The 25,957-nt window shown below is 40.8% G+C and overlaps 2 protein-coding genes across 5 annotated transcripts in view; one reads left to right on the plus strand and one right to left on the minus strand.

The window, feature by feature from the left end:
- The window catches only part of LOC306962874 (protein phosphatase 3 catalytic subunit alpha-like), a 95,784-nt gene that overhangs the window by 19,408 nt on the left and 50,419 nt on the right, over positions 1 to 25,957 (plus strand). The window lies entirely within an intron of this gene.
- Positions 19,148 to 20,721, minus strand: LOC306963631 (B-type lectin plumieribetin-like). Of its 2 annotated transcripts, none has more exons than XM_079557211.1 (3): positions 20,582 to 20,704; positions 19,853 to 19,946; positions 19,148 to 19,678 (listed from the first exon to the last, which is right to left on the minus strand). In XM_079557211.1, the coding sequence occupies exons 2-3, from the start codon at positions 19,940 to 19,942 to the stop codon at positions 19,424 to 19,426; spliced, it is 345 nt and encodes a 114-aa protein (XP_079413337.1). In that variant the 5' UTR covers positions 19,943 to 19,946; positions 20,582 to 20,704; the 3' UTR covers positions 19,148 to 19,423. The 2 variants fall into 2 exon arrangements, with proteins under 2 accessions (XP_079413337.1, XP_079413336.1); XM_079557210.1 differs by having other exon boundaries at positions 19,149 to 19,678; positions 20,692 to 20,721.

Below are 25,957 nucleotides of genomic sequence, written 5' to 3' on the forward strand. Positions count from 1 at the left end.
TTAAAATGTCTTATAGCCACACCATGTCATACCTTTACCTTTTCACTGCAACGGTTCTGTTGTGTCCTTGGGCAAGACACGTCACCCTACTTGTCTCCAGTGTCTGTGTACATTGGTGTATGAATGAGAGTGAATGGATGACTGTGTCCTTACTGTAAAGCGCTTTAGGCCTGATAAAGGTTGAAAAGCGCTATATAAGTTGAATCCATATACCGTTTTTTTCATGCTGCACTCTGCCACCTTCCTCATGTTTGACGTTGTTTTCTAGTCGACTGACTTGCCAATTTAAACTGATTTTGGTGCTTTTTTTTCTTTGTAGAAGGTTCATACTGTCTTCTTAGGTTAAAGGTATACAGGAGGATTTTGCCTAATTTTAGGAAAGAACCGCCCTCTCCACTTTAAAAAAAATGCGCATGTGCAACGCTCTAACTGCCTCCGAGGAGGAAGAATCTCCCAAAAACACTCTGGTCTTGTTTCTCTCTTCTGAAGCCTTTCTCTTCTTCTCATTCACTTCGAAGACACTTTTTCTCTTGCCCCTCTCCTGCCATTTCCAAACGACTGGGTGCGTTCTGCGAGCAGCAATGAACGGCTAACAGTGTAACTCACATAGGCTTGAAAGTGCACATGCGCAGAAATTAACAAGGGGTGAGCGCGCACGACAGCCTTACGTAGGAATATCACCAGAATGATTGACAATTAGGAGGACCAATCGTCTTGATGATCCACCCGGAAATAGAACATCCTCCGCTATACCTTTAAGTCTATTACAGTTTTGTTTCTTATAGTAGGACAGAAGGTTTAGTTTACCTGCTTGACTAGTTTCGCTCACTTCCTGGGATCTTCCTCAGCAGCGACACCTGGTGGTGGAGGTGCCGTGTCGTAGGCAGCTTACATGGATGTTCCAGTCAGTAGGGAGAGCTTACGCCCCCTACTGACTGGCGCCCTCTCCAGGACGGCATCCCAGGTGTGGGATAAGGTGTACGCTCCCTCGTCCCGGTTCATGGATGTTGATGTTTCCTGATCTCGATGGCTTCTCTGATCCAGCGGTGGTGCTTGTTACTTTTGGCACGGATGACCCTGGCATTGTCCCATTCATGATGTGGTTCTCCCTCTTACAATGATCTGATATGGCTGATTTGAGATTTTCTTGCAGTGCTTGTTCTTTTATTGCTCTTGTTTGTCTGTTGGCTGATTTTGGCGCTCTCCCCTAGCCAACTTGAAGTAGAACGATGAAAGCTTTTACTCAAGTTACAAAGTTATTCGTGAACATACCGTGCCTGCAGTTGATAATATCTCAAGCATTTCTATGATTTGCCCATGTGACTTTACCCGTCTCTCCAACACTACCTTTAGAAATGCTGAATTATGAATATATATTTTTCTACCAAATAAAGATTCAGAGACATTAAAGCAGTACTAAGTAACTCTTGTCCCTAGAGGTCATGAGCGCAACTGCAGGTGTCGTAGAAAGTTGCTATTTTTTTAACGTATTAATTGTCCATGAGAGTAAATTTGACGCTGACAGAAAAGGCGAATTAATCAATGGAAATTAAAGCGGCGCTAGCCCGCAGTTAGCTTTGCCCGTTAGCCTGTTAGCTTCCGTTAGATTCCATTAGTGTGTATTGGTGGCTCCGGTCCGATGGCAGTCAAGTTGCAAACATGGTTTTCTGGCCAGAGACACCAGGGGGCGATGAAAGACCCTCCAATCATCCCATAAACACTTGTATTACCCCCACAGGGACGACGGAAAGGATTTATTAAGGTAAACACGTTACTTAGTATTTCTTTAAGAGGAGCAAAGTGGGTCAACAGCCCATCAATACTAAAAAAAATGTTTATCACAAAACTAACGTTAGCTTCATGCTACGTATGCTACCGTTTGCTACGAATGCCATTTTTTTTGCTTCTACTGAACGATTTGCTGAGAAAAAACATCCATATGGACCCAATTTTGGCTCAACGTTATGGTGTGTGATGAATATGAATAGTTCACCAGAAAAATTGGACATGCCCCCTTGTATGACACATGGTTGCCTGTATCTATCCCCCCTCCTTCTTCAGGATGCATTGACTAACACCTTTTTAAAACATCTGGAGGCTGTTACTTAATGCTGCATCTCTAATAAGGTGAATTTCCTGGCTGACTTTTTGTGACAGTTCCTTTGGAGTCATTTGTACGTTTAAAGACAGTAAATCTATGTTATCTGACTGTGTGGGTGATTGGACTGAATCACTAAAAAGGTCACCGCTTGATTAGCTTCCATTTTAACGTGTCCTGTTGTTTTATGAGCTCTGTCTGTGGGCTCAACTTCCACTGCGCTGTCAAAAAGTAGCGCTTTGGATCACATTCATAAGAAAATCCCGCCTTTTCAATCACCTCAAATTATTATCGCAGCACCAAATTACTGTCCTAAATTGAGCCCATGACCCATTTTGACTGGATACTCAAACAACATTTAACCGATGAGGTTCTCATGTACAGTAGCTAGAACTCAAAGTTATACATTTATGGGTCATTAAAAATGTGCAATCTTTTTGACAAATGAAAACACAAAATGGCTTTGTAATGTTTATTGATGTGTTTATAACAGCACCGACTTATCAAGTTTGAAAATATATTTATGGTTGCACTTTACAGCACTGTAATACATGGTAATAGGATCGAAGTAGTACAATTCCCTGTAATTTTGAGTTTTTATACTCGGTTAGGGTTACAATTAAGGCAAGACACTGCAGGTGAATAGGGATACATTTTAAAAAAATTTGTAGATTACATCAGGCTAGAAATGAGATATTTAAAAATCCCTCTTCCCTTCAAAAATATTCTTAAGTACAAGCCTGGAAGGTTTGTAGCCTGTAGAGGCCACTAAAGTGGAGAAGTTATTGCAAAAATCCCTAAGAGGACATTGGGCCAGATCTTGTGGCGGCGCACGGGGCGGCGCAGGCTCTTGGCGAATTATTTTCGAGTGGCGGCGCTAAATGTGCCATTCGCCTCCGCCACCTGTGAGGGGGCGTCACAAGAGGAGGTGACTGCACTGATGGAAACACAGCTGACATTCACTTCCTGGTTTACATTGCGCTGTCTTGCGTTCTTTCTTAAGCCTTAGGCTCTCACAGGTCAAACTAAAAACTTTATTTACCCCATCGTGAGCTAAACCATGTTCACGTCTCCAGAGAAAAAGAGCTACAGCGTCCGCTGTGGTGCGGATCGGCCCGCGCTTGGCGTGAACGCGAAGCAAAACAAAAGCACATGTTCACCTCCCGCTCCCACACAACCACTCTCCTGGACGCAGAGTCGATCTGGTTGGAGGAAAATGTGTGTCTCCACCCACTTAAATGCGCTAAGTCTGGAGTGGCAAGATCACAAAGTGCTCCTACTGAGGCAAAATGTCACGCTATCGTCTCCGTTTTGATGCACAAGATCGGGCCCCTAAAGTTTTATAATGACTGTGCATGTGCATGTGCATATAATAAAAATAATAATGCCTTACACTTGTAATGCGCTTTACAAGCCTGTATTACCAAGGTTCTCAAAGCGCTACAACGTCGTCATTATTCATTCACTCCACACTGGTGGTGGTAAGCTACTGTTGTAGCCACAACTGCCCTGGGGTAGACTTACGGAAGCGAGGCACGCCCCTGCGCCATCGGCTCCTCCGACTACCACCACACACTCACTCACTACATTCACCCAGGCTTCCTGGTGTTCCCAAACTGGCTCCCATCCAAGTCCTGACCAGGCCCTTCCCTGCTTAGCTTCCAAGGTCTGACGGGATTGGGCAGAGCAAAGGCGGTGTGGCCTTGTACAGCCTGGCCATCCATAAACTCCTGTCAAAAATCATTTCCCTACATGTTACGTCTGGGCCTGATCTCAGTGGCCGCGTTACATCGGTTGAATTCAACCTACCATTCAGCGAAAGGGGGAGGTGGGTGTTGTAGGTGACGTCAAGCATTTGTGCTGGATTTGCTGGTTGTTTGAAAACAGATCGTTTCAAACTATAAAAGGAGATCACCCCCACACCTGAAAACAAAGCTTAATGTGACGATCCAGACCCTCTGTACGAAATGAGTACGAGGGTATGGCAAGACCAGGCTAGTGCATGTTTAATATACATCACTCTTCCCATTGCAGTCTCCTAGAAAGAAAGACCATATTTGGATTACAGAGTCCCCTTTGTCGCCTTTCGTGCTACACGTGGACACCAAACATGCCAATATTTGTGCATCTATTTGTGTGGGAAAGATGAGGGTCAGTGGCGATGCTGATTTCCAGAAAAAGTATGGCGGGAGAGTCAAGAAAAAAAATCACAAAGTTGGTTTAATTTTTTTACTTTGACATTGAAGCTAAGATGTTAAGAGAAGAGGGAAAACTCACTGCATGAAATATCGCTTTAATTATATAACCATGAAATATAGTAGTAATTACACTGCAGTTGCCATACTTTTTAGTATTCTTACCAGTCCAATTACCAACTCCGGATCACCCTCAGTGTTCTGTATGTCGGGTCAGGGAATGGACCTGGGCGTGCCATATATCCATGTGAAGTGTAGGGTTTATTCTATAATATGCAGAGACTTGATGATTGTGCATTGAGCCGTGTGCTGTCGGAAAGCTCATTTGCCTTTCTCTCTCTCTCTGAGCTGTCACTGCCTGCTCTGCCTCTCCGCTTTGTGACTGTAAAGTTGGGAAAAGTGAAACTCTTCCGTAAATAATTGACAGCATCCGCGATATCTCCAACAGCGTCTGCGCTTAAAGAATAGCTGGGGGAAAATTGCTTTCTCATTCATAAATTTCTCAGAATCATCTCCAAATAAAAACAAAAGCCAAGTCTGAGGAAAGACGTCCAGTTGGTTTTCAGTCTCACCTCACAGCAAAAGAGTTGCCGGTTCACTTCCCTGACTTATACTTGTCATGCCTCACAATCCAATCTAATGACGGGACTAGATTTTTAGCTTGAAACCATTATTACAACTCACCTGGAGTGTTTATAGTACCTTTGAGCCTGGACACCGTCTTGTTCTGATCCAGTCTGGGGTCAAACTAAGAAGTGTGCCCTCTGCTGACATTTTATTTACCTGTATTTTAAAGAAGAACTACGTAGCTAAATAAATCCTTTCCGTTTTCCCTCTGGGGGGTCTTTCATCTCTCCCGGTGTCTTTGTCCAGAAAACCACCCTTGCAACTTCCCCGCCTATGGGTCGGAGGCGCATTACACACTAATAGAATCACAAAGAAGAAGCTAACAGGCTAACGGGGAAAGCTAGCAGCGGATTAGCTCCACTTAAACAGTATTTACAGCCAAGTTTGAGTGAAAAAAATATTGTCTTGTAATTGTCTCACCCTTTGTGTTTTCTGTCAGCGTAGTATTTACTCTCACGGACAATTAATGAGTACAAAACGGCAACATGCTACGACACCTGCAGTAGCAGGGCATGGGTTACTTAGTTCTGCTTTAAAAAACAGATGGGATTTACCGTAAATTCTCTAAAACTGGCCTGTATTCCATTAGCGGCCGGGTCTCCGACAGAGGCCGGGTCTCTGACAGGGGCCGGGTTCGCGGCTGGCGGAGGCAAATTAAAGCCGGTCTCTAAAACAGGCCGGGGCTTTTATTAGAAACTATAGCGGTAGAAATATTCCCCATGTTAGGAATTTGTCTCATACTGGTGTAAATGAAAACTCACGTGCAGGAAGTAACAAACGGGAACCCGGGCCGAGGGGGACGCTGCGGAGGAGCTGATCCGAGCGTAACTTTGACACATTTAGCCACTTTTCAAACCTCCTGTGACTATATTTGGAAACAGGGCAAATGTTGTGTGACCCTCCAGGGTTTTAATAAAGTCACTATCGCGTCTTCAAAGCACGTCCAGCTGCTCCGTGTGCAGGTCAGTCCCACGCCTCAAAATAACTCCTCCCATCAGCGCGAGCGTCTCGTCTTCTCTCGGGTCAGTCTCATGATCGATCACAAACACAAACGCTCCGTCTAAACTCAACTTTTACACAAGATAACAACAAATAATCAGGTCCGCGGTAAAAACGAAACAGAAACCTGCAGTGACATTGATGTCAAAGCTCCGCTAACAGCAACGAAACACTTCCTGTTGTCCCGACAAAATAAACGGCGTCAATGTTCCAGCCGCTGGGAGAGGGTTTGAAATGTTCATTAATAAATGAACCTAATATTTTAGGTGCAAATGGACACAAATCTCGTTTTTCTTCATTTTCCTGGTCGTCCGTTTTGCTCAAATAGAAATAAAGGCCTGTCTCTAATTGTGGCCTGGTTCCAATAAAGGCCTGGTCCTAGATGCCCTTGAGTAAATAAAGGCCCCGGACTATATTAGAGCATTTACGGTATTCCAGAAACTTACTGTACATTATTTTCAGTTATTCCACAAGACTAGGGAGGAGAAGTTTTAGTTGTAAAAGCCTGAAAAAGAATTTTTAACCACACCATTGAGAATATTTAATGGGCTACTTACTTACTTTTGGATACTATTCCTAGAAGTGTAAAGTCAGCAAAAATGCAGTAATGGTTATGGTTTGTAATCCAATCAGAGTCCTCTTGTAAAGACAATAATCGGAAAGTGGGTGGGCAAATCTCCTTTCTCTACCTTCTGGTGGTACGGGTGAATTATGCCGCTCAAAAGAACACCGTGCACTTTCAAATGTTTCCCTTGATCCTTTCGATAATACTGGAGCAAACCTGTGAGGAAAACCATGCAGCATCCTGTTCCAGACGCATCAGCACCTAAACCTCCGTAGCCCCCGTGGGTCTGTCCGTGCGATGGTCAGTTTTACTGCTCACAAACCTCAAACTCTATTCCCAATCTGCCACTCTTCTCCTCGCCTCACAAGTGTCTCCGGTGCCTGCCCTACTTTACACCTTTTCTGCAGATCTCACATCCCTCTGCAGTGGTAACAAAACTACTACACCGACGAGCCTTGTTTCCAGCCTCGTGAAATACCAGCACGTCAAAGCGAAGAATCGAATGATGTGAAGGTTGAGAGGCAAGAAGCGAAGGAACTATAGGCTGAACTGGTTGAAATTTGAAGAGATCTCATGTAAAGAGATGTTACTCAATAGATATAAACTTGTCTGCATGCGCTGGTCCTATATACACAGTTACATAATACTACATCAAAACATTCCACTTCAAGTAACACTGCAGTGGAGAGCTGAAGTACATTATATCCGGTGCTAAACAAAGACATAGCCAAGTCTAGTCACGCTTTAGATGTTGTTTGGACTTGGGTTTATTTTGGTCTTGTTTTGGAGGGCAGTGGTCAGACATGAAGGAAGAACCCCGGGGTTAGGGTTGTAGGGTCTGGGCAGTGGCCGCTAGTTTCTCTGCTTTGTGACCGCGACGCTCACCATTGCTGTTGTGCCTCCATATATGGGCGGCAATGCAAACTAGTTTCCCATTAGAAAGCACTTTACACATGTTCTGTAAAGCCTGGTTTCTAGTTTTTTGGAACTTTCTACAGCTCGATGTTGCTCCGGTGATAACGCTGGGTTAGTTACAATTAAAGGCATAGGCCACCGTTTTTACATACTGAGATATGTTCTTACCTTAGCTTTGACGAGTTCTTTAGGACCTGTCTGATCTTCCCCCGTGCCTTCAGTCACGTAAACACAGCGCAGACGGCGTTAGCATTTAGCCTCTCCCTCTCTCCTCTATAGCTCCAAAACTGGTCAAGATAGAAGCTACCAAGCTCTTCCACGTTTTCCCTATTTAAATATGGTTACGTGAAGTGTTCCACTACAAAGTATAATTACACAAAATTAAAGGCTAAAAAGAGGCTAAATGCTAACGCCGTCTAAGCTGTGTTTACGTGATTGAAGCACGGGGAAGATCCGACAGGTCCTAAAGAACTCGTCAAAGCTAAGGTAAGAACATATCTCAGTAAAACGACGGCCTGTTCCTTTAAGTAAGGAGATCAAGTCCCACTGATTGTAAACCTGACTTTCTCCTGGAGTTTCTTGGCTCTTCTTGTATTTTTATAGCACTGCACCGATGAGTTTCAAGATTAGCCTATTGAGAGAATATACCGAGGAGGCAAAGTGGGATTTTGGAAGGTTGCAGATGAAATGACAGTGGAGCAGTGTGGACCCAAAGCCTCGTTTTAGACCGTGATCTAGGCCATTATGTGTGTTAGTCCTGGTGGGGCCGTGAGCTGCTCCCTGCCCGCGTCCCGCCGAACAATACACTTTACGAGCACGACGCTCCCCTCATGCGTGTTAATGGCATTGTGAGGTCGTGGGCAGCGCCGGCGCCTGCTCCTCGTTTTACAGTGGGAGGGGGATTGTGGGTAATGCAGTTGTGCAAAGGCCAGATTTGTGTTATGTCGTGGTGACTGAGCAGCGAGGGTCACGCTTTTGGGTTTGTAAAGTTCCACATTTAATCAACTGAGCAACAATCCGGTTCAGTTCTTGTTAGGTAAGTCCGGGTTAGTCATGCGAAAGCGCCGCATTGCATGTCAATACCTGGTTTAACCCCTTAACTCCCAACTGAACCGATTACATTTTCTCCAGTTTGGCTTTACCCCAGTCCAAAAGCTTCTGGAAAAAAGCTGTGAAAATAGCGACAAAACTGAGACAAAAACAGTGATGGAAATGTGACAAAAAAGTGACGAAAAATTTATGGAAAAAGTGGCAAAAATGTCAGAAAGAAATTGAAAAGAAATGGTGAAAAAATGTGATAAAAATTTGACACAAAAATTTGACCAAAAATTGACAAAAAATTGACAAAAAAATGACATAAATGTGACAAAAATGTGATAAAAAAAAATTGACGAAAAAATGACAAAAATGTGACAAAATGTGACCAAAAAAATGACAGAAATGTGAAAAAAATGACAAAAATGTGATACAAAATTGACAAAAAATTGACAAAAAATTGACAAAAAATTGACAAAAAAATGACATAAATGTGACAAAAATGTGATTAAAAAATTGACGAAAAAATGACAAAAATGTGACAAAATGTGACCAAAAAAATGACAGAAATGTGAAAAAAATTTGACAAAAAAATTTGACCAAAAAATTGACCAAAAAATTGACCAAAAAATTGACCAAAAAATTACAAAAAAATTGATAAAAATTTGACAAAAATTTGACAAAAAAAATGACAAAAAAAATGACACAAATGTGACAAAATGTGACCAAAAAAATGACAAAAATGTGATAAGAATTTGACAAAAAAAATGCGACAAAAATTTGACCAAAAAATGACAAAAATGTGATTAAAAAATTGACGAAAAAATGACAAAAAAGTTACAAAAATGAGTTGAATACCTAACAAAAAAATGATGAAAAAAAAATCTGATGACGTGAGGAAAGAGATCCTCTCGGTTCAGGCGGGAGTTAAGAGGTTAATGTGATCTTATGTAAGCGTTGTTTGTTCCTGGACGTGGCTTGTTTCCGTTTCAGGCCTCACGCAGACTTTAGCTCCTGTTTAGCCCTGGTTAATTTCCAGTTTCATCTTGGTTTTAGGCCTTGAGCAATTGCGCACTTTGCATATTTTAGGCTGATGAGAGAAGCTGCAACACCTGCTGGAAAAATCCGGTGTGAGCGAGGGGTTGGTGGCAGCCGGAGCTTCTGACAGCTGTGATAGTGCGTAACAATTTGCCACCCCCAGAGCGTGGAGGGAATGAAAAACGGTCCCTTGTTAAGTGCTTTAGGGGACTTGTTATATGATAATGCACTGCTTTTAAGTAGCGCTTTTTCTGGACACTCAAAGATGCTTCGTGGCGCATTCATCCCCTTCAACGATGACACTTTTTGGGACACTGTGTGAGGAAGAAAGGGCTGGAAAGCCAGAGGGCGGCAGAGAACAACTTTCCTCCAGAGCAGTGGTTCCCAGCCTGGGGGAGCCTGGGATTGCAAGTGGGGCTCAGAGCCTTGTCAGATCATAAATTATAGAATTTCAGCAAATCTAATTGTTAAAAAGCATCAATGTGTATTAGAAAGGAGTGCAGGTGCATATAACACTCCAACATCACTTCATTTTTTTAATTTATTCATTCATTCACCTCAGACATAGACACAGTCACAGTAGACATTGAATAAGACAAAAACATAAATACATTTCACAGAAAGATAGTTCCAGACTAAGACAGGACAAGACAAACCCAAGACATACAAGTCCTTGACATATTTTTCATAAATCCCATCAATCAATCAATCAATCAAAGTTTATTTATATAGCACCTTACAACAACACAAGGAAGACCAAAGTGCTTCACAGAAAGATAAAACAATATTAAAAAGTCAATCAATCAAATAAGTGCGATCCAAGTCTTAAAAGCTAGTTTGAAAAGAGGGGCGGCAGTTCCACAGTTTAGGCGCTACAACCGTGCAAGAACGATCGCCCCACTGTTTGTACCGGGACCTGGGCACGTCCAGAACCATCTGATCGGCAGACCGGAGACTCTGCTGGGGCGATGTACGGTCACCAACTCAGTTAGGTATAACGGAGCGAGACCATGAAGGGCTTTAAAAACAAATCCATATTATTTTTACATTATATTTTACATCATATTTACATTATTACATTATATTTTATATTTTACAGTGGCTCTCAAAGAATGGGCACTCCACCAGTCTTCCTTTGTTCTGTTCATTCTTATACACATTTTTATCTTGTTTTTGAGTGTTTATTGATTGTTTTATATTATAATTTATCTTAAGATTGTTGATCTAAATTTGTAGCAGTTTGGGATGGTAGTACTGGGGCAGCTGGTTTGTTGCAGGTTGCAGGTTTGATTTTAAAACATCACTTTATTTGTTTGAAATAAATGGTTGCCTTTTGATTCGAGTGGGGGCCGCTGTTTTTGGACTGAGAGGGTGTGGCCTAAATGCTTCATGCACAGCGGGGGCTTGAAGGAAATTTGGTTGGGACCCACTGCTCCAGATCAGGAATGTCATGTTTTTAAGTGTATGAGTAACAGTGTTAATTTTGACAACATATTTTATTTTAATGTTAGTCTTTTGACTAAAATGTAAGATTCAGTACAAAAAAAAACTAGTTTTAGTCGACTAAAATTGCATGTCAATATTCTCTATAATCATATTTAATCCAGGTCCCCGACTTCATGGAGCTGCTTCCACATGAATAAAGCACAGACCTGATCATTTGGCAGTGAATTTAAATATATGAGGCTTTTTCAGACGGTCAATAGTAGTTTGGATGATTTTAGTCTCTCCTTTTCATTTTTATTTAGTCTTATTTTAGTCGACTAAAATATCTGGACATTTTACACTGCAAAACTTATTTAACTAGATCAGTATAAACATCTCAATTTGAGCACAATAATCCAAATTTTAGTTGTTTTGACTAGTTAAGAAGTTGTTGGGCATTTGTCCTAGATTATTTCACTCGTTCTGAGATGTTTCTGACTCGTTTCGATACATTTCGTCCTTATTTCAGGTCATTTTCTTTGCCAATGGGGAAAGAAAATTGGTCTTTTCTCATTGGCAATTTTACTTTCTTATTTCAAGCGAGATTTACCTTAGAACTGGTCTGAAATGTCCTCAAACAAGCAAAGTAAACTTGGTCCAATCAGGAAAAGTGTCTAAATGAGTGAAAACCGCTCAAAACAAGAAACATTTCCTCAATTCAAGTCATTTAAGCCAATGCTTGATATTCACTTTTTGCAGTGTAGTCACAGTTTTAGTCTCATGAGAAACTTTTAATTCAGTTTTAGTCCAATTTTAGTCGGCAAAAATATCACTTTGACTAAAATTAAGACTAAATATTTTAGTCGACGAAATTAACACTGATGAGTAAGTAAGTATGTAAGTAAGTAAGTAAGTAATCTTTATTTATATAGTACCTTTCACAGACAAAGGCCACAAAGTGCTTCACAACACAGTTAAAAAGCAGAAATTATACACAATATAAAAAGGGTCAAAACAACACAGAAATCATAGTATGAGTCAAGGTCATTGTGAGGAAAAAATCTCCAAGGCCGTGGGAACCCAGGGTGCTGAGGGCGCTGCAGCACCCCCTGGTGGATAGTTTGTGAGCTGCAGGCAATGTCAACCCCTTAACTCCCACCTGAACCGAGCACATTTTCTCCAGCTTTACCCCAGTCCAAAAGCTTCTGGAAAAAAGGTGTGAAAATAGCAACAAAACTGAGGCGAAAACAAGGATGAAAATGTGAAAAGTGAGAAAACATTGACAAAAAATTGAGGAAAAAATGGACGAAATAGTGATAAGAATTTGACAAAAAAATGCGAATAATTTGACAAAAAAATGACAAAAAATGTACAAAAAATGACAAAAAAGTGAGAAAAATTTGACGAGAAATTGAGGAAAAAATGGACGAAAAAGTGATAAGAATTTGACAAAAAATGCGAATAATTTGACGGAAAAGTGAAAAAAAAAATGAGAAAAAAGGGACACAAATTTGACAAAAATGGACAAAAATTTGACAAAAAAGTGAGAAAAATTTGACGAAAAATTGAGAAGAAATGGACGAAAAAGTGATAAAAATTTGACCAAAAAATGCGAATAATTTGACAAAAAAGTGACAAAAAATTTACAAAAATGGACAAAAAATTGACGAAAAATTAAGAAATGGACGAAAACGTGATAAAAAATTTACAAAAAATGACCAAAATGGACAAAAATTTGACAAAAAAGTGAGAAAAATTGACAAAAAAATTAGAAAAAATGGACGAAAAAGTGACAAAAAAAGTGACAAAAAATGACAAAAAATGACAAAAAAAGTGAGGAAAAAAAATCTGACGTGAGGAAAAAGATCAGTTTAGTTTTGTAGGTCTTTCAAATGAGGCGTTACACTGGCCTACAGGATTTGGGTAAAGCTGAACTGGAGAAAATGCTCTCGGTTCAGGCGGGAGTTAAGAGGTTAATAAATAGGATTTATGCACAGAAAAAGTATTTCGGGGGTAAATTTTGTCCCTCAGCGCCCCCTAACTAAAACATCTTCCCACGGCTCTGAAAATCTCTATATATTTTACGGTTATTCATGGTTTACGAAACCTTTACAATACAGTGAATGTTTTCAGAAGATAATCTAAAATAAGATACTCCCTCTGATCTACAGAAGAGTGACCTAAACAAATGAAGAACCAGAATCAGCTGACATGGCAGACGCAGCTTTGGGACTCTTACTTTGGCAGCGTGAAGTACTTATCATAAAAATGGATACGATTTTGGGGCGGATTCAACCCTGGATGCTGTGTCCTCAGCCTTTTTCCTGTGGGTGGCACCGTTTGACACAAATACACAGCGCTACAGCTCATCAGATGTGACAAAGGTTTTACCGTGGGCCCTAAATTTGTCACGATGAACCTTTATTGTGAGCATTTATAACCGCGGTTAATCTTTACCTCCTCCAGAGCGTCGCTGACTCGATTGGACGACTATAAAATGCTGAGATTGGCAGAGAGGAGAGATGATTGGCTTTCCACGGTCGCCAACGCCACCTGTGAGGGACGTATTGTATCACTTCAGACATAAGAATGGCGGGTGAAGGCCACAACGACAAAGACGAGCCGCTCTACCGTCTTAGCTATTTGTGTCACATCTGTTTCATCCCTGTTAGAACTTCGAAACTCCTAATTAGGGATGATTAAGGCTGGTAATTAGGGGCCGATACCACATGCTTGTACTCATACTCGTACTCATTCATGAGGTCCCGATACCAGAAACCGATACCACCTGACGTGTGGCCGGCGCTCCTCACCTCTCAGCTGAGGAGAGAAGAAGCAACAAACTGGAGAATTCTTTAGTGTAAACACAATAATCCACATAGAGCCGACTTTATTACAGACTGCGCTCTCTAAACCAGAGTCTGAGCTGGATTTAACCAGAGCTTAATGTTGTTAGTGCTGCAGCGTCTGCAGTGTTTAGAACATACAGGCTAACGTTGCTAACTCGCGGCTAACAGTTTTGGCCATTCTGACGCCGTTTTAAGCCCAGGGGTTTATTCATCTGAAAAACTAACCCAGCGACTAAAAAGTCCTCAGAAAATCCAACTTAAAGACATACAGCATGTTTATATTGAGGGAAAATGAGCTGCAGCAGAACAATGAAAACGCTGTAGCTACTCGCTAAGTTACTACAAACACACGAGAAAATCTACAGGAGCTGAAGTAAAGATGAAAAGAGACCATTTAAGAAACATCTCAATACTATTGTTAAATAAAAATACATAAATGAATAAAGCTCAGGCATTGGGAGCTTTTGGACATGGACTTTTCTGTCTATGATGGACAGTGCAATAAAAATTAAAAATTATATTGAATGAAAATAAACTAAATAAATAAATGGCTTCAGCACAATTCTAATATAACTGCTCTTAAATGTGTCGCCGACTTTACTTAAGGCGAGACACGGCAGGTGAAAGTGATGTTTTTTCACGCAGTGGTGGAAGTGGAGATTTTTATCTATTTTCCTCCCTTTACATCTTCGTTTTCATGTCAGATATAAAAATGATGATGTTTATTTTATGATGTTTTGTCTGCGAGGTGGGGGCAACCCGGAAGTAGCTGCTGCGCCGCGAAGAAAGTCCGTCTTTCCCGCGGGTTTTCATTCATAAATATTGACAGATTTTACATCCACGTGTCCTGCTAAGGGGCCCCGTGATGACGCTTTCACCCAAATATGGTATTTTTCCTCCTACGAGACGCTGGTGCGGAAGAGTTTAAGAACGGGCCGAGCATGCGCACTCGCTACAAAACTTCAGGGCTGGTTTTCTCTGAATGAGAGAAGCCGCACTCGGGCAGAGCCTGAGCCCTTATAGAAGCTCCCACAGACTCCAAACTTTACAGTCTGAGACCTAGCAATGTTTTGAAGGTTTTTTCAGAGGGATTTTTTAATATCTAATTCCTAGCCTGATTTATTCAGCTTTGAAACCAAAAAAACAGGCGGAATTTGAGTTTTTACAGATTTTTTCACTGATGATTAGTTTATTGAAAAACTAAACAAAATATCCAAAATCGCCTCTGAAAAAATCTTAGTTACTAATATGTCAATAAAATAAAACCATAACATTTAATCTGGCTCAATTCATTATTTTGATTTCGTTGCCCAAAATATAGGCAATTTTGGCCATTTTAATGCTCAAAATGCCTTATTTTTTATGTGAAAACATAAAATGACAGAAAAAATGCAATTTCTCATATTTATATCTGTAATGTTCAGCAAAAGTTTCAGATTGACATCTCTACATTTATTTTTCCCCCCCCTATTCACCTGCAGTGTCTCGCCTTAAGGAAATGTACATGAGTAAGTTTACTAATTACAAACCAATCTGCTGTGAAAAAAGGAAGAATGTTGAAGAAAATGCCTTGTATTCGTATCGGTATTCGGTATCGGCGAGTACTTAAATCCAAGTACTCGTACTCGTATCGGTTTTAGAAAAAGTGGTATCGGTGCATCCCTACTCCTAATGTCGGAAACTTCAGTCTAATGTAGTCCACGATGTGTTCAGAGGTCGTCCGAGAAGTCAGAAGTCAAGCGATACCTCTTATTCAATCTCCCATTAGTCTCGCTCTGTGTACGGCTTTGCTAACAGTGGTGAGTGTCGGCTCCTCACGTGCTTCCCTCCATCTCCCCCCACTCTCCCTCCACAGCAGAGCAGCCTCGGGGCATTCATTATGTAACGAGCACATTAGCAACAACCGAGGCGAGCCACGGCACTGCGGCCAAACGGTGAAAACGGCTTCGATGCAGGGCTACAGAGCAGCGTTACGGAAGTGTGAGGGAAATGGAGAGACGGCGAGGGAGCTGGAGGAGGGAGGGAGCAGGGAAAAAAAGCAGAGAGAGGATGGATAGATGGAGTGGGCGTGAGAGGAGACTGCAATCAATCAGTCTGTAGCAGCCACGGACACAGTGGAGGAATAATGGACCATGGGCTAATGGGAAGCTAATGCAAAAGTGAAAGTTTGGCTCCAGGAAGTGTCTGCGCCTTTTAAACTCTCTTCTCAAACGTGGCCTAAACACACGACAAAAAGTAAATATCAGGCACTGGCTTAAATTATTTGAACTGAGGAAATATATGTTGTTTTGAGAGGTTTTCACTCATTTAGACCTTTTTCCTGATCTGACCAAGATTATTTTGCTAGTTTGATGGCACTTCAGACCAGTTCTATGGTAAATCTCGCTTGAAATAAGAAAATAAAACTGCCAATGGGACAAGACCATTTTTCTTACCCAGAGCCGTGGGAAGATGTTTTAGTTAGGGGGCGCTGAGGGACAAAATTTACCCCCAAAATACTTTTTCTGTGCATGAATCCTATTTATTAATCTCTTAACTCCCGCCTGAACCGAGAGCATTTTCTCCAGTTCAGCTTTACCCAAATCCTGTAGGCCAGTGTAACACCTCATTTGAAAGACCTACAAAACTGAATTGATCTTTTTCCTCACATCAGATTTTTTTTCATCACTTTTTTTGTTGGGCAGTCGTCTCATTTATGTCACATTATTCACATTTTTTTTTTGTCAAATTCTTATCACTTTTTCGGCAATTTTTTCTCAATTTTTGGTAAATTTTTCTCACTTTTTTGTAAATTTTTTGTCGCTTTTTTGTCAAATTATTTGCATTTTTTTGTCAAATTCTTATCACTTTTTCGGCTATTTTTTGTCAATTTTTTGTCAATTTTTTCTCCATTTTTTGTCAATTTTTGTCATTTTTTGTCAATTTTTTGTCACTTTTTTGTCACTTTTTTGTCACTTTTTCGTCAAATTATTCAGATTTTTTTGGCAAATTCGTATGATTTTGTCCTCAATTTTTCGTCAAATTTTTCTCACTTTTTTGTAAATGTTTTCTCACTTTTTTCACATTTTCACCCTTGTTTTCGTCTCAGTTTTGTTGCTATTTTCACACCTCTTTTCCAGAAGCTTTTGGTCTGGGGTAAAGCCAAACTGGAGAAAATGTGCTCGGTTCAGGCGGGAGTTAAGGGGTTGATATTGCCTGCAGTTCACAAACTATCCACCGGGGGGTGCTGCAGCGCCCTCAGCACCCTGGGTTCCCACGGCCTTGTTCTTAACCCATTGGCAGAGAAACGTACTTGAAATAACGGTGAAATGTATTGAAACGAGTCAGAAACATCTCAGAACAAGTGAAATAATCTAGGTCAAATGCACAACTAAATGTTAACTAGTCAAATGAACTAGAATGTGGATTATTATGCTCAAATTGAGACATCTAAACTAATCTAGTAAATGACTTTTTGCAGTGTATTTATTTTACACCTGAAAACCCTCTTACCATGTACTTAAGAATATATATTTCTGCTTTGTGCTTAACAAATGAAGTTGAATAACATAGATATTCAACCATGGCTTTGGCTTTTCACAACAAGCTCCCATTGATTTGCAGCATCTTGTCTGTGATCCATCCATCCATCCATCCATCCATTTTCTTCCGCTTTATCCGGGGCCGGGTCGCGGGGGCAGCAGTCTCAGCAGAGATGCCCAAACTTCCCGATCCACACACACCTCCTCCAGCTGTTCTGGGGGGACCCCGAGGCGACACCAGGCCAGCTCGGAGACATAGTCCCACCACCGTGTCCTGGGCCTTCCACGAGGCCTTGTCCCACTAGGACATGCCTGGAACACCTCCCGCGGGAGGCGACCAGGAGGCATCCGAAACAGATGCCCGAGCCACCTCAGCTGGCTCCTTTCGACGTGAAGGAGCAGCGACTCTACTCCGAGCTCCTCCCGGGTAACTGAGTTCCTCACCCGATCTCGGAGGGTGCGCCCAGCCACCCTGCGAAGGAAACTCATTTCGGCCGCTTGTATTCGCGATCTTGTCCTTTCGGTCATGACCCAAATCTCATGACCATAGGTGAGGGTGGGAACGTAGATCGATCGGTAAATCGAGAGCTTTGCCCTCCGACTCAGCTCCCTCTTCACCACGACAGACCGATACAGCGACCGCATCACTGCTGACGCCGCACCGATCCGTCTATCGATCCCACGCTCCATCCGTCCCCCACTCGTGAACAAGACCCCGAGATACTTGAACTCCTCCACTTGAGGCAAGGACTCCCCACCGACCTGAAGAGGGGAAGCCACCTTTTTCCGGTGGAGAACCATGGCCTCGGATTTGGAGGTGCTGATTTGATCTTGTCTGTGATCAATAATACAAACATCAGCAGAGCTCTGAAATAACAACAACATTTTGTGAAGGTGGTAAAGAGATCATAGTTTGAGTATATTTTGTGGCAGGACATAGTTGTTGTGGAAGCAGCAGTAGTTGTAGTAGCAAATCAAAGAAGGTGCCAATGGCCAAAATGTGCAGAACGTTGTGAAAATATGACAAAGAAAGATTGGATCCTGTTTTTGAAGCGCCGCATGTGCTCCTTATAAAGAGCCTTGGTGAGATTTATAGAGTATATCAATATTTTTAGATATGTTGCTGATCGATTACTCCTCGATCAGGTCACTCACATCTATTTATCCACCACTTTAGGCTCTAAGAAGTGAGTTTGGATTACACAATAACCTTCACAGCGTTTGTTTTCTCTCATCCTACACCTTGAAGGGAAGGATTCTGGCACCTGGAATTTGAATGTTCCATCTGTATTCACCTGTGATGTTGCACTTCAGTATAGGCTCTAGCAGGGGTGCCCAAAGTGGGGCCCGTGGGCCAAGTTTGGCCCGCCGAAACAATTCTGTTGGCTCGCCAGAGAGTGACCTACTTTTGCCCTGCGTGTGGTTAATACTCTTCCATTCATTCTCAAAGGTAAATATGGATGCAGTACACTTTTTGACCACCAGCGTCAAATTGGGGGCGCTGTTTCACTCCTTTCACAAAGTTAAGGAAACACTGTTGTGGGGTCTTGGTATTTATCAATTACAGAGCGTTGTAGAATCAACTTTCACAGTTTTTCAATTTTTTATTGCAAAGGTTGTTAAACAACATCAGTATATGTTAAAAAATGACTTATAAAAGAATTGATGCTGAACTTACACTTTCAAAATAATCTAATGTGGCATTTTCTTTGAGTTAACACATGAGGTTAAGTTACTGTAGGTGCTGTGGATACAGGTTATGGTTGATTTTTTTTCTACTAAAACTAGGCTTTTGCCATAGTTACCATTTGTTTTAATATAGCATGTTATTTACATGGATAGAAACAAATGCAAATGTAGGCTATCGAAAAAATAAAATAAAGTAACTTTATAATTTGCAGTTATATGTGTTTTTCGTGCTTGACATCGCCGTGTTTGGCCCAAGACTCACAGGCACTTTTTCATTTTGGCCCTCGGAGACAAAAAGTTTGGGCACCCCTGGGCTATAGTTTATTTCTATTGTGAAACCCATTGGAAATATTCACTACTTTCGTGTTTATTTGGTTGTATACAAAACATTAAGATTTTGCTCATTTCATTTTTCATTTTTGTTTATTCTGCGTTACGTAGATGACAAGAGTAGCTCTAATGTCGTGTCAGATCCTGCAGCCGTTGCACCAGATGGGCTTTGCGTCGTTCTCCAGCTGTAACTTTGCATCATTGCTCAGGGTCAGGCGCATGCAATGGCAGGGCTTGACCTCATGGTTCCCTGAGTTCCACACAGCCTCGTTCTTTTTGTCGTATATGACCAGGTTGGTGTCGGCCTGCAGAATCAGACGATATGGGTCTGGACCAGCAGTGTCAGATGCCCAGACGGGCGTCCACTTGTAGACCACGAAGTTACCATCCTCCTATGGACAACAAACATGTTTCCTTTATTTTCAGTCCATGTGCTCAATACAGTTTCTCACAATTGCTAAATCAAGTAATTGCTCAACACTAAATATTGTCTTATATGTCATGGCACAGTGAATCACCCTGCATCTTTAAACCTAGTATTTACATATCAGCCACAGAGCTCTCACCTGGAACACAGCCTTGCAGTTCCCATTGTTGCTGACGAGGGAGTCCCCTCTGCGCAGCTCCTGGTTGGTGCTGAGGAAGTTTCTGCTCATATTGCTGTAAAAGAGAAACTCATTTATATTTGACATACAAACAGGATTTTTGTTGCTGATTAATCAGTTAAACCTTAACTTTCACTTATGATTGTTAAGGTTTAACCTCTTAACTCCCGCCTGAACCGAGAGGATCTTTTTCCTCACGTCATCAGATTTTTTTTCCATCATTTCTTTGTTGGGTATTCAACTCGTTTTTGTAATTTTTTCGTCCATTTTTTATCACATTTTTGTCATTTTTCGTCAATTTTTGTAATTTCTTTGCCAAATTTTTATCACATTTTTGTTATTTTTTTGTCACATTTCTGTCATTTTTTCATCCATTTTTTTAATCGTTTTTTTGTCCTTTTTTGTCACTTTTTTGTCACATTTTTATCACATTTTTGTCATTTTTTCATAATTTTTAGTCAATGTTTTCTCCCTTTTTTGTCACATTTCCATCATTGTTTTCGTTTCAGTTTTGTTGCTATTTTCACAGCTTTTTTCCAGAAGCTTTTGGACTGGGGTAAAGCCAAACTGGAGAAAATGTGCTCGGTTCAGGTGGGAGTTAAGGGGTTAACAATCATAAGTGTTAAACCTAATGATTTTAGCTACTTGATCCATAAACTTGTTTCAACAAAAATCAGCATCTAAAGTTACCATCCCCATCTTCATAAAAGTAAAAGGTCCACACAATGTTGTGGCGTTGTCTCCCAGCAGCCTCAGTTCTCTGTCTGAAATGTGAATTATAAAAGCTCATATTGTCTCACCTGGTTCAGTCCGAGCTTCGCTGCAGTCTGGTCTGATGAAGGGTGTGGGCTGCGGCTCCATGTTTATACCCTGGGAAAGAGTGGGTGGAGCGAGGCCCGTAGACAGTAGTGAGCCTGACTTCAGATCAGTGGGTGAACATACGCCATGTTTCTGTATGTAGCACATTACATAACATGGCATTAAGGAATCAAGTTAAGGCAAGGCCAGTTTATTTGTGGAGCACAGATAAAGGCAAGGCAATTCAGATGGTTTATAGCTACTGGTGTTATAGCTCTGCACTGCAAAAAGTAATTAACTAGATCAGTGTAAACATCTCAAATTTTAGTTGTTTTGACTAGTTAAGAAGTTGTTGGGCATTTGTCCTAGATTATTTCACTTGTTCTGAGATGTTTCTGACTCGTTTCGATACATTTCGTCCTTATTTCAGGTCATTTTCTTCGCCAATGGGGTAAGAAAATTGGTCTTGTCTCATTGGCAATTTTACTTTCTTATTTCAAGCGAGATTTACCCTAGAACTGGTCTGAAATGTCCTCAAACAAGCAAAGTAAACTTGGTCCGATCAAGAAAAGTGTCTAAATGAGTGAAAACCGCTCAAAACAAGATACATTTCCTCAACTCAAGTCATTTAAGCCAATGCTTGATATTTACTTTTTGTAGTGTGATGTGGCTGTTTAAGTTCAGGTCTAAGTCCATGATCACTCCTAGATTTCTGACCTGATTTCTTGGTTTTGGCGAGAGAGACTGAAGGTACTGATAACACTTTCCCTATGTGTCTGTGAGCCAAAAACAATCATCTTAGTTTTGTTTAAGCGATCACACTTACAGAAAAGTGAGTAAAGTAATGTCCATGTTGCTTCAGAATCATGTGTTTGATTCATGCTGCTTGAGAGCCGCCGTTGTAAAGCGCGTTAAGACTTGATCATGAGTTATTGGTGACAGTCATGTTGCTGTAACTACGTATCATTTGCGTTCTGAATGACTTCTGAGGATGTGTTCACACAAGTGAGTTTAGGGAACTGCATGCCATCCCCAAGTTGGGTTCAAGGTTTGGCAACAGAGAAAGTTTCTGAGACAAGATTTGAAGCTGTTGTTAACTTTGTGCATCGTAGTTATTCCAAATCTATAAAAACTCTTCACATGTTCCTTCTTGCAGCTGCATCTTTTGCTTAAAGGCGAATTCCCATTCATCACTTTGTGCCAGATGCTTTATCCCACGCTCCTGAAACCTGAAAGAGCTGATTGTGAAGATGTTCTGTTTTTTTGACAGAGCTGGGTTGTAATAACAACATCCACTTGGCTAGCTGGAGTCACTGCACCCCCTCTGAGAAAATGTATAACTTTATGTACTGATAAAATGACTCGAGCTACTCGATCCACTTCTAGAGGAGAATGCAGCGTCCCAACATGTAAAACTGCCTTCGCTAAATCTGCTTCTCTGTGATCGGGTCAGTGGAACACACGCCAACAGAGATTATTGCAAGTACGACATTCAAAAGTTTTGCGCATTTGACTAAAAAATGGCTTCTAGAAAAACAAACTTGCTCTCATAATCGTTGACCTAGAAAAAGGACCAGTGGAAAATGTTCTAATGTTCCAATCTTGTTTAAATTAAATGTATGTTTTTAATGATGTCAAAACGTATAAATCCATGGTCAAGTATTCATCTACATTTAAAATCAGTTTTTGTACTGAAACATCCACCTGCCCAGGGACGACAGGTGGAAATTAGCATCTTTGCTATAACCTGGTACAATGGCCAATGTTAAATTGTGCACTGTCCCTGTCTAAATAAAATCCATACCATACCATACCATTGTTATAATGCTTTATTTTGACTTTTTTAAACCACTTTTGAAAACCTTGACCTCTGTATTGTAACTTAAAATAATGAATGTATCTCGAAAACACCTCCAGGACTTCGTTGCTCTGAAATGTAGCTTTAAAAACCCCCCGTCTGATAAAGGTATGTGGACGCATCAATGTGAAGCTCAGCAACGCAAATGTTATTGTTCCCGAGTCCAAAACAGTAGAAGTTTTTGCCAGTGTTAATTTTGACAACATTTTAATTTAGTTTTAGTCTTAGTCTTTTGACTAAAATGGAAATTAATTTTAGTTGAGATTTAGTCAAATAAATCGTCTCAATTTTAGTCTAGTTTTAATCGACTAAAATTGCAAGTAAATTTAGTCGACTAAATTTAAGACTAATTTAGTGGACTTTGCATTGATAATATTCATTATAATCATATTTAATGTTGTTCCTCTGCTTCATGGAGCTGCTCCACATGAACAAAGCTCAAAGCTGATCCTTTGGCAGAGAATTTACATCATCTGAGGCTCTTTCAGACGCTCAACAGAAGTTTGGGTGATTTTAGTCTCTCCTTTTCATTTGTATTTACACCATACTGGTGTAAATGAAAACTCACGTGCAGGAAGTAAACAAACGGGAACCCGGGCCGAGGGGGAACGCTGCGGAGGAGCTGATCCGAGCGTAACTTTGACACAGATTTAGCCACTTTTCAAACCTCCTGTGACTATTTGTGGAAACAGGGAAACAAATGTTTGTGACCCTCCAGGGTTTTAATAAAGTCTCCATCGCGTCTTCAAAGCACGTCCAGCTGCTCCGTGTGCAGGTCAGTCCCACGCCTCAAAATAACTCCTCCCATCAGCGCGAGCGTCTCGTCTTCTCTCGGGTCAGTCTCATGATCGATCACAAACACAAACGCTCCGTCTAAACTTGCCTTTTACACAAGATAACAACAAATAATCCGGTCCCGTAAAAACGAAACAGAAACCTGCAGTGACATTGATGACAAAGCTCCGCTAACAGCAACGAAACACTTCCTGTTGTCCCGACAAAATAAAAGGCGTCAATGTTCCAGCCGCTGGGAGAGGGTTTGAAATGTTCATTAATAAATGAACCTAATATTTTAGTTGCAAATGGACACAAATCTCGTTTTTCTTTGTTTTCCTGGTCGTCCGTTTTGCTCAAATAGAAATAAAGGCCTGTCTCTAATTGTGGCCCGGTTCCAATAAAGGCCTGGTCCCAGATGCCCTTGAGTAAATAAAGGCCCCGGCCTATATTAGAGCATTTACGGTATGTCAGAATGGAAAAACGGAGGCCTGTTCCTTTAAAGTAAACAAAGAGCTAGCGTATGAGCTAAAGACATTTCAGCCCCACACAGTGGCGGCGCGGCTCAGTTGCAATTTTTTGTTGTACAATGATAAATGAAGCACATAATGACTTACTTACACTTTTTGCGGAAGAGAGAGAGAGGTTATAGGTTGCGTGATACTGAAACCTGCACAAAACAAATCCCCACTCCAGGTTTGTTGTTGTTGAGGTTGGTCAAAGTTGAGTTTGGATTATTTAGACTCGTACGGTCATGTAGAGCGGAGAGGGATGAGCTGAGCTTGTTAAAACACCATCCTGCATTCCTCACAGCCCCACAATTAAACCAGTCAAATTGTTTTTCCCTGAGGTTATATTGAAAAGGTCACAGAGAACGTGAACTTGTGTAAAGATTTGTGTAATAGTACAGTATTAGTACACTATTTTGTAGTAGTTGATGTGAACCTGTTGTGGAAGCTTCGGGCTGATGAACAAAAGCCAGCGTGGTTAAAAACATTTCACCGACCCCAGTGTGGTCACATGGGTCATAGCGATTTTTAGAAAAAGAAAAACTCTTTGGCCGTTCTTGGGACGTTTGAAGACCCATTAGAATCAATGCTCCCAAGTGTCTCTTGGAGTCGCCTCTGGCCACCAGGGGGCGGTATTACAGCATGCCATACCATACCATACCATACCATACCATACCATACCATACCATACCAACTTTATTTATAAAGCACTTTAAGAACTGTACAGTTGGCCAAAGTGACACTGAAACAGATACAAATATTTACAGTAAAAAATATGAGGAAAAAAGTACAACAACAACAGCAGGCAACATCAATTTGTGTTAAACGCCAGAGAAAAAAGGTGCGTTTGCACCAATGTCAGCTCCCGCCATGAGGACCATATAGAAGCGTGTTCCTCGCCCATTGGTTAATCCACATCAGTCACTTTGGTCTCTTGACGCTAACAAATGATAAAGCTTCAAAGAAGAGAATGTGAAAGAAAAAGGTTTTACAAATCGTGTTCATAATAACCATAATGCATGTTTTTCAATCAGGTGATCAAAACTACTTTGTTTCACGCAGTTTTGCTCAAAGGAACAGTGTTTTGTGGTATTTATCCAGGTTGCTGTTCAGTTTTGTGGCATTGGAAAATGTATCATGCGGCAAATAGGTTTTATCCAGGTCAAAATGAATGCTTCTTGGTGCAATGAAAAGACGTATTCCTCCTTTTTGTTGTTGTGCTTTTGTTTTTTGTACTCAGTGTTTCCCAACCAGTGGTACGGGGACCTGGGGGTACTTGGAATTGCCTCAGATGAAAACAAAATGTCAATGTTCCTTTCAAAGAACCGTTAGTTTTAAGATAAGATAAGATAAGATGGTATTAAAGGGGCTAGATGCAAGTTAGTCATTTTGTACTCACTACTGCCACCTCAGGTCATACGTGTAACTGCACCTTCTATATTAACCCCTTAACGCCCACCTGAACCGAGCACATTTTCTCCAGTTTGGCTTTACCCCAGTCCAAAAGCTTCTGGAAAAAAGCTGTGAAAATAGCAACAAAACTGAGACGAAAACAATGACGAAAAATTGATGAAAAAATGACAAAAATGTGACAAAATGTGACAAAAAAAGGACAAAAAATGTGATAAAAATTTGACCAAAAAAATTACAAAAAATTGACAAAAATTGACAAAAAAATGACAAAAATGTGGCAAAATGTGACAAAAAATGACAAAAATGTGATGAAAAATTTGACAAAAAAATGTGATAAAAATGTGATAAAAAAAATTAAAAAAATGTGACAAAGAAATTAAAAAAATGTGACAAAAAATGACAAAAAATGTGACAAAAATGTGATAAAAAATTGACGACAAAATGACAAAAATGTGACAAAAATGACCCAAAAAAATGACAAAAAAGTTACAAAAATGAGTTGAATGCCCAACAAAAAAATGATGGGAAAAAAATCTGATGACTTGAGGAAAAAGATCCTCTCGGTTCAGGCGGGAGTTAAGAGGTTAAGCTCGTGCATGTAAAAGGTTTGACTTTAGCTACATTTTAAACATTACACAATAAAATACTGAATGATCAATGTTAAATTGCTCCTTTTGTTAAACATTTGTCAGGCTCCTTGAGTTAGGGGGTTCC

The sequence above is a fragment of the Gobius niger genome (assembly GCF_951799975.1).
Source record: "Gobius niger genome assembly, chromosome: 5".
Lineage (NCBI taxonomy): Eukaryota > Metazoa > Chordata > Actinopteri > Gobiiformes > Gobiidae > Gobius > Gobius niger.